Here is an 8,842-nt window from a genome sequence, read left to right on the forward strand (position 1 = left end):
CGTGATTCATTAGTACAGCAATCGCTAACAAGTTCACGTCCGAAAAAGCAGCCATGAGGTGGGATGGACTCGTGCCACAAGAAACGAACAAGTGATAACCATGGAATAACAGCACTTCCAAGAGTGGATCATGTACAGAATGTTCTAACAGAAGCGCCACCAAGGCATGAACGCTACAAAAAGAGATCAGGGTGCCGAGCATGAAGAAGCACGGTGTTCGAATATCACGCAAGGGGGCGCCCGTCCACACTGAAGTGATACCCCATTCGTAACGCAAACATCGATTTACAGCTACGAATCGACTAGATCCAAAGATAATTTGGTAAAGCCAATTTTCACGGTAACTGGCAGTATTCGTGTGCTTAGAATGTGTCGCTGGCACAGTGAAGCCATACGAGACATAATGCTAGCGAGAAGAGCTGGTTGCTCGAGCCCAGAATGTCACGATGTTCTGCCAACGAGCACTCTGCTGGCATATCGAACTGCTGGAATTCCCTGAAAAGAGGCCAAGGGTAGGGTACAATTATGATCCCATTGACTGGGAACAAGTTAACTTCCAAAACGGCATACAGTGATACTGGAGCCAACGGCGCGGGTCTTGGTTCCAAGCCACCAAGTGTTGGGTTACTGGATGCCTTGGCACGAACAGAGAGCGTCGAGGCACGGATTACTGGTGTGATGAATAAGTCAGCAACAATATATTTGAATGATACTGGGCGGCATTGTCAGGGTCCGCATCGCTGCTCAGTGCACGACCAGCCTCCGCGGGACATGCTCATAATACTGAGAGTGGAGCGCGGACCCGAACCACACCGAGTAAACGAGAAAACGCCCTTGCAGACAAACCGACCAACCCCGACGCGACGGTCCGGAGCAAGACCGTCGGAAAGGGAAGTTCCGTGCGAACCAAGCGCTTCATTTTAGCCCTACAGCGACTTGCTCAGCCTACCGTTGAGGTACGCAGGGCTTAACATATGGATTCCAATAGACTTATAGATGCGTATGGGCATTCTTCTGGACCATCATTCGTACTTGAAGCTGACCTTCCGTTCGTACTCAGACAATTTGACCGGGCTGTCGAAATCGTGCAGGGGTTAGATGTTTCTGGGCTGATTCATGACAGGGAGTCTCATTCCTATATTTCATAATGTAGCCTACCGAAAACTGGCCCCATCCAAACTGGCTATGAAGAGAAACTGGCACTGTACAGGTGAGTGAGTCATCGTGGAGATGCATAAGTGTACTGGCACCATCTAAGCATGGTTCCGCGGGGAGCGCTGTAGTCTGTATAAACAAGGTTGGTCCCCGATATGCACATTATTTTCAGCATGCTCATTGGAATGTTTTTCCAGCTACGGTTGGGAATGTAAAGCAATCTCGACCAGGCATGTGGGATATGCTCGGACGAGCCAAGTGGTGAGCAGCAGCGTTGAGTCCTGCGCGTTCTGCCACCTTAGCTCTGCTTCAGGGATGCTTGGGCCAGACAAAAGGATCTCGGTTCTGCTGAGGCAAAGTGGCACTACGTCGAGACTCTTCAAAAGGTCAGCGCATCCTCCTGACGATAGTTTCCATGTCGTAACGCCGAGAAACAGATCTTGAGAAAGTACCCCGAGTCCACGACAGCCCGGGATCTCAGCAATGAGCTGGCGTCCTTCAGTGGGGATCCTTCCAATCTTGTCATCAGCGGTGTGTATTTCGAACCTTCATCACGACCAAACATCGAACTGGATTCCATTAGCTCGCACTTCAGCTCAGGAACGTGAGTCTTCTTCTTCGGCAGGGTCAGAGTCCGACGATGAAGAGGAACAAGTCATTCGCCACCAATTTATGCCGCAATACCCTCGCGACGACGCACAGTCTACCTGGAGATCCATCCCTCAAGAATCATCCGAAGAGGATGGGAATGTCTCAGAAGATGGCCCCAAACCCATTGGTCTCCCCCGCCCGACGTCTGCTATCTCCTCCCAACAACGATACCGCACTCCCTTAGGAGGCATGTCAAGCGGTATGCCCGTTTCATACTCCCCAGCCATCCCACCACCGAACGTCGGCGCCAATTTCCCGATACAGCAACCTCTTCCTCGATACTCTACCCCTTCCGCGTTTTCACCCACAGTTCCGGAGGAATCGGTTGGAACCGGAACACCTAGCATTCCGTCATCTTTCCCAACAACGAATACCAATTCATATGTGCCTGTCCACCCTCAGCAGCACATCCAACCCTACTCGTTTCGGGCCCCGCTCCAACATCCCGGAACTGGTCCACGGACACCGCTTGGTATGCGTCGACCCAGTTCTGCGCGACCACAGCTTGAGCGGGCCGTGGAGTCAGTTCAGTCATCCCTTGCTGCTCTTCGGGAGCGTGTGGACACCCTTGAAGGTTCACATTCCAATACATCTCTCTTGCCAGGCAGTCCATCTCCTGTTGGAAATCAAATCAACCACCATAATCTATCCGCCTCGCTACACTGGGACCCAAGCGAGATGGGTCTCTGGTCTGTTATCCTCGTTCCACTCTCGAAGATCTTCTCGAAACTTCAATATCTCTTACTCATTCTCCTCACCCCACCTCCCAAAATGCGTGGCAACACATTACGATCCCTGACGAGGCGGATCGTTCTGGATGCAACGTTCATGTGGGCCTTGTTTCTGGTGCTTCGTTCCGTTTGGAGAAAGACAGGAATACGAAGACGCGAAGTGAACCGGGCATTGAAGCTCGTGATAATTGCCCTGTTAGGTCGGAGGGAGAGAATCATGGTGGATAAAGGCGTCTGATGTACCGTCCTCATTTTGAATCAATCTATCGGAATCTTGTCACTCATTATGTTACACCGATTCGCCGATTATGCTCCGCTTTTCATTTTGATTCAGGATTTATGCGGGTATTAATTAATCATGCTACAATACTTAAGGACCAGCCATGCAGTCGTTGAGGGAATGAACTCCACAGTCACCAGTCTGAATTATCCAATCACCACACGATCAGCCTTGTCCCTGCTAAGCCATCAAGGAAACATTGGGAACATTTGGCCGCCACCTCCATCTTGATTTTGAGTCAGAGCCGTTAGGTTTATTGGCTGCGAAACTGATGCACTGCCTCTATGCATCATAGCCTCGATGGCGCTCAGTGATGCACGCAGCTGAGGGGTATCATAAACTCCATCGGGACCCTGTTTCAGGGATATCATACTTAATCAGCCCAATCGCAATGAAAAAGGTTTGGCTATCGTCACACACTTTAACATAAGTCTCGTACTCTCCAGGTTCTTCGTCAGTTAGTTCCGGTTCCGTCTCGCACAAGCATCGTCCAAGATGTACCGTGTTGCACATTGCGGCAAAAAATATTCGATCCGGATCTCCACATCCATAGAGACATAAATTAACAGGACGGAGGCCATGGTTGAAGTGGCGGTGGTATATAAATCGTTTGATGTAGAACATGGAGTGGTTTACTGGCTTGACCGATACACCGAAAAACGCTACCTTCAGATGTGTCAATGCTTCATTTCTAGGCATCCCAATGAGGCATTCCAGGAAATTATCCATGACATCGACGTGGCCAATGAGCAATAGGTCGGTGATGCGATTCGAGCGGCCCAGCTAAGGAGATAAATCAATAAATATACACCACAGAGATCACATCACACTCACAAAGGCAGTGAACCTGGGCCTCGTGTGCGGCCACAACGTATCTCGCAACAAGTAATCCTCAGTCCACGGTGTTCTGTTCAACGACGCCTTTAAAATCGCATCGTCTACGATTTGACGCCACACAGCCGTCTCTCCTCCATAATATCCATTTTTCTCGCCAGCGCGAATGATGAGGCACTCCAAATTTGGAGCATTCACCATGTCTAAAGCGCACGAAACGGATACGGAGTCGCAGCTGTCGAGTTGCAACAGTCTTAAATAGCGAAGCTGACCGGGCTGTTGTCGTGGATGGATCGCTCCAATCTCCATTTCTACCTTTGTAAATCTCGCTACCTCCAAGTTTCCACATTCTACGAACAAAGTTGCCCACGCATCTGGTCCCCATGATGCTCGATTGACGTCTATATGGGTAAGAACCAATCCGGTAGGACCATAGCTAGAGATAGCTATCTGAGTGAGGTCAAGGCAATCAAGTTCAGGGGCGTCAAGGTCATCGAGGCGGAGATGGGTAGTTGGTGGAAGAGCGAATCGATTTGAACCAAAGACAAGCTTCGAGGGAGGGGAACTTTCGTTTATGAGACGCAGCATATAAAGCCGGGGAACGAGCCACCGAACAGCAGTGCCTCCTCCATGGGTCCAAAGCCATTCACAGTGAGCTTTTCTACATGGGCTTGTAGCGTTCCATCCCGTAGCCATGGTGGGACCACCGGCTGGTGATCAAGGAGGAGGTGACGCAAGTGGTTGTTTCGAGATAAGGAAACGTGCCGCATGGCCATGTCGAGAGTGCGCTCGGAGACTTGAACCTGAACTGACCACAGGAATGCGTGCGAGTGGATGACATGTCGCCACTTTGAACACACGTGGGACAGTACCAATGGAGTAGAAAGTGCAAAATCACCATGTCCTTCATCTTCAATCACAAATTCAAATATGAGTGCGATGACATCGGGAACAAGAATATTGATGGGCGCAAGGGCGTTGTGCAACATGTTTACGCGTGCACCCATTTTAAGCTGGAGGTCTTGAATCTTCTTCGCAGCACCACAGAGACCGTCATGAAGCTGCTTCGCATGCTTCCAGGCTGCAGCAAGTGTGGCTTTGCGGTGATGGGATGGGAATCCTGGTTGATTTTGAAGGAGAGGAAGTAGGTCGCCATGTGCGGTATTAAGGTAATCAGATATTCTCGTAGCAATAGCTTCAAGATCGCGCACAGCACGAGTGAAGTCTTCAATATAGTTAAACATTATATGGTACAATGTATTAGTGTTTTGCTACAATCCATGTTTAGCCCACCGCGCACGATGATGGAACGGATCGCTTACAATTAAGTCGCTAATATAGAATATGGGTAGACTTTCCGGAAGTCAGAGAAGAGAGCAGACCTGAGGTATGACTCAAGTGCTAAAGTCACCATCGTGGAATAATCGACGTTATATATGCCTCAAAACAAAAAAGAATAGATTGAACAGTGTGGCATGGTATCTGGATTCCCTCGTACACGGCGTTGTGCTCGCGACCTCGGCAACCAGAACGAATTGTGGCAAACCTTGCGACAGCACCGCCACCTCCTTGTTTCGCGTCCCCGTTATTTCCGCATTTCTGTTGTTTTCAAATGAACCCCTAATCGTGCAATGCACACCCCTATTAGGCGCTCACCACTCATGATACATGCGGCTTCTCCCTTTGTGATGCTGTTGGGTCATTGTCCGCCCGAGTTGGTAATCAGTCATCCTTTCTAGCACATACACATTTGCGGTTTTAGAGAGCATGTAACTGAGCGAAAGAACTAGTGCATAGGATCCAAGAGAGTTGGCATTCACAGCTTCACACAGGAGTCCGGTATGAGATCGAACTTTGAATCAACGCGATTGTAACCATGCACCAGGAGCTTAGGCATCATTGGGGAGCATCCTTTCCGCATTTTCTTTCTCTGCTTCCTCCTTGGCTATTCTTTCTTCTTCCTCCACGATTTCAACGTCTAGGGGGAACGTCAAAATGGCCGCAATCCCAGATAATTGATTTAATTCTGAGGAAAACAAAATAAATTATCCACAGTCCCCCATCCGATATTGATCCACTTACGTTCCCCGGACTCATGCATGCTTGAGAAAATCAGGACTTCACCTCCCTTCTCTCGGACAGCTTCCACCATCTCCACAAATCGCTTGCGCTGTTTTGGATCGCTCGCTCTGAGCGCGGAGGGTGAGTGCGAGTACAACATAGCGTCATGATAATCCCTACCTAAATAAGTTATCTGATATGAGGAGGGTTCCAACTGCGCCGCGGTCAGTTGCAAGTGACACATGATTGGGCCCATACCACGCCCGTAGCTCGTCTCTCTCAAGCATCTTGAAAAATCTGTCGGATCAGTGAAAGTAAGCATTCAACATTCGGTGTCGAGTCTTCACTCTACCTGTCCAGCATGATCCCTTCCCTGGCGAATTTTGTTTCTTTGAGCTGAGTTGTAATCTGGGGAGTGATATCAACAAAGAGTTCTGGCCACCCAAGCACCAATCCATACCTCCGGGCTTTTCAGAACTTCGACAAGACTGTGAACATGAGGGTTGCTGACGTGGATTCGAACAAACTTGTTCTTCGCCGATAACAATTGCTTGTTCGCCGTGCGCGTCGCCTCTGCGAATATGTAATCGTAGAGAGTATCCTTTGTGAACCCAGGGCTTGCCAAGACAATAACTTTCAGGGTGTTGTATGGAATGTGACGGAGAAGTGCTGAGTAAACTGTGCTGAGGAACCTTGCCATGCCCTATGAACGTGGTGAGTACCGGGGAGGTCCAGAAGCACCAAACCCTCACCTTCTCGTGCAACGTGGCTGACCCTATGCGCTTCCGAGGGACCGGGACCTCGATGCGTTGTCGAACTGTTGTCAAATGTTCCGATAGCAAGCAAATGGCGGCGGTACCTGTAAACCGGACCGATCAGAGTAGCGAATTGACCGCAAAGACCGAGTCGAGCTACCCTCGCCACAAACGATAGCCCCACCTCTGCCCCTCTGCCTTCCACACAAGCCTCTTCCACTCGATTCAATGATATCGAGTCCCATTCTTGTTTCGCAATACGGACGTCGCGATTTGCCTCAAGATCTAGAGTGTGGAACGACCCCATCTTGACATACTTATTTTCAGCAGACACTCTTCCGGAAAGATGCAGGGAAGCAGTTGGCTCGGCAGCTGAGCCCGATGACGCCGCAGCTGCGGCGGTAGAGGACGCACTCGTTGTAGGGGCGGAGGTGGCAGGCGAAAACGTAACTTTCGTCACTTCTAGCGTTAACATCATCTTCATTCGATGCGATTCAACAGAACCAGTGGCTGAAGTCGATTGAACCCGACTGCAAGTCGTCAAGAGTCACGAAAGCCCCGAATCAGCTACGACACACCGAACAGCGGATGCACGGACATCATCCCCCTAAACGATATCGAAGTTTAGCCTTATGGCAGAGGACATAGGGGTTGTCTGAACCTCTTGGACGAGGTTGTAGATGTGCCACATATCCTCATCATCTTCTGGTCTCAGCGTCACGTATCCCTAATAGATGCCTCAGACATAAATGACATGGAACCAAGCTGGGTCGATGTACCGCGCCATCTTTATCGATCCACTTGTTGACGAGTTTCATTTATTTCCTGAGCTTGAACTGATAAATGTGGTATGACAACATGACAATAAATTCGGACAACTCCGCTACAATACGGCTAAGGTCGTGATTAAACAACTAGGACCGATCAGATCAAACCCGAAGCAACCACAAAAACCAAATATCATACAGAGGCACTCGCGCATCAAGGACACCAAGACAGGACTGATGTTAAAGGGGACACGTGGAAGAATAATAAATTTAAATTCCTGCCAAGTGCTGGTGGGAATGACAATGACAAACCAACTATCCCCAGAGGCCTGCTTCGGCAAATGACTACATCTCGCTAATAGTGCTGTGTGCACCCGTCACTAGTTATTTTCAGATGCGCTTGATGGAATTGGAAATATTGCAGCTCTAAGTTATAATCCTCTGCGTATAATTAGACAGGTATAAATTGCAGCACAAAAATGAAGCAATGAAACTGAGTTATGTTTCTGTGGGTCTCTGTCGTCCCTCTCCGTCCCTGCTGGGACTTCGGGAGGACCCAAGTCTTGGTCTTGGTCTTGGGGCTGGTGACCTGCCGACGGGCAGGGTGATGCTGGAGCCATTAAGATTCTGTGATGGACTCGGATGAGTACTCCCTGTAACCCAGAGGAGATGTTGTCCAGGTGAAAAACCAATACTAGTTGATGAGGCTCGATTTCTGAGTTTTGAGCCGCTTCCTGAGACCCGTCGCACAGGCGTGCCGAGTTCGGAGCGGATTACTCCAGAGGCTGCGGCATTGTTGTTAAAACTAGATGATCGACTGGGATGGCTGGGGAGTGATGATGATCGAGCGATGTTGACGTGAGCTCTGTCATGTGCTTCTTCCTCCACCTGATGGTCTTCCGTGGGACGGGCAAGAACAAAGACACCAAGAAATGTCGATGCACATCCGTAAAGGAAGATGACCATCCGCTCGAACGCTATGTGTTCGAAGTCGCGATAAAGAACGGCGCTTCCAGTAATTGCGGTGAAGTTGAACAGTACGAATTGGGTGGGTATGACTACTTTGCTGTCAAATTTCATCAGTGCCCTATTGAGGTATCTGATCTGGAATAAGCAGTGACAACCAGGACCTGGGTAGACAGGTAAGGAATCCACACAGACTACAACGAGGTGATGCACACCAAGAGGATGGGATAAGTGATCCAATATTTGTAGATTTTGATCCATTGCAAACTTAGCATGGTACTGATGCCCTTCGTTGCAAGTACTGTGAAGCCTCCTGAAGAAGGGGGTTAGTCAGGAGATCGACAGTGTAATCAGTCATACCAAATAATGCGCATGTGCCGAGGTCAATCCAAACGAATTTGTGTCCAATCGGCGATCAGATAGAACGGCGAGAGTGATAACTAGGACGAGGTTGAGAGCAGCGTAAACGATGAATATTCTCTGGCTGATAGCCACGATTAGTCCATCCGGGTCGAGCTTCAGTCGGTGTGAGAAATAGCACACGTATTCTACCGGAGATACGCACCCGAACCCCAGACGATTTTCCTCCATCACGATCGTCACTACACCTACAATGCAGAGCGCCAAGCCTAACAAGTCACG

General features: G+C 49.4%; 4 protein-coding genes across 4 annotated transcripts; 1 reads left to right on the top strand and 3 right to left on the bottom strand.

Annotated features, from left to right (window-relative positions):
* Window positions 1-950: 950 nt before the first annotated feature.
* On the top strand, window positions 951-2,929 carry EI90DRAFT_3064836 (uncharacterized protein). The gene is made up of 7 exons (XM_039060828.1): window positions 951-1,000; window positions 1,061-1,093; window positions 1,154-1,297; window positions 1,353-1,416; window positions 1,469-1,541; window positions 1,593-1,686; window positions 1,739-2,929. Exons 4-7 carry the CDS (start codon window positions 1,388-1,390, stop codon window positions 2,773-2,775), a joined length of 1,233 nt encoding a protein of 410 aa, XP_038914379.1. The 5' UTR covers window positions 951-1,000; window positions 1,061-1,093; window positions 1,154-1,297; window positions 1,353-1,387; the 3' UTR covers window positions 2,776-2,929.
* Window positions 2,930-2,962: 33 nt separating this feature from the next.
* On the bottom strand, window positions 2,963-4,494 carry EI90DRAFT_1538544 (uncharacterized protein). The gene is made up of 2 exons (XM_039051897.1): window positions 3,652-4,494; window positions 2,963-3,600 (listed from the first exon to the last, which is right to left on the bottom strand). Exons 1-2 carry the CDS (start codon window positions 4,345-4,347, stop codon window positions 3,151-3,153), a joined length of 1,146 nt encoding a protein of 381 aa, XP_038914380.1. The 5' UTR covers window positions 4,348-4,494; the 3' UTR covers window positions 2,963-3,150.
* Window positions 4,495-5,540: 1,046 nt separating this feature from the next.
* Window positions 5,541-7,285, bottom strand: EI90DRAFT_3146126 (eRF1 domain 1-domain-containing protein; the record flags this gene model as incomplete). Its single annotated transcript, XM_039065379.1, has 10 exons — window positions 5,541-5,677; window positions 5,734-5,840; window positions 5,893-6,009; window positions 6,065-6,120; window positions 6,173-6,415; window positions 6,465-6,571; window positions 6,615-6,997; window positions 7,046-7,074; window positions 7,129-7,194; window positions 7,247-7,285. The coding sequence occupies 10 exons, from the start codon at window positions 7,283-7,285 to the stop codon at window positions 5,541-5,543; spliced, it is 1,284 nt and encodes a 427-aa protein (XP_038914381.1).
* Window positions 7,286-7,338: 53 nt separating this feature from the next.
* EI90DRAFT_3064844 (uncharacterized protein) lies at window positions 7,339-8,514 on the bottom strand. The gene is made up of 2 exons (XM_039060829.1): window positions 8,416-8,514; window positions 7,339-8,338 (listed from the first exon to the last, which is right to left on the bottom strand). Exons 1-2 carry the CDS (start codon window positions 8,473-8,475, stop codon window positions 7,733-7,735), a joined length of 666 nt encoding a protein of 221 aa, XP_038914382.1. The 5' UTR covers window positions 8,476-8,514; the 3' UTR covers window positions 7,339-7,732.
* Between the last annotated feature and the right edge of the window lie 328 nt (window positions 8,515-8,842).

Source organism: Cantharellus anzutake (genome assembly GCF_015039405.1).
Source record: "Cantharellus anzutake strain C23 chromosome Unknown EI90scaffold_35, whole genome shotgun sequence".
NCBI lineage: Eukaryota > Fungi > Basidiomycota > Agaricomycetes > Cantharellales > Hydnaceae > Cantharellus > Cantharellus anzutake.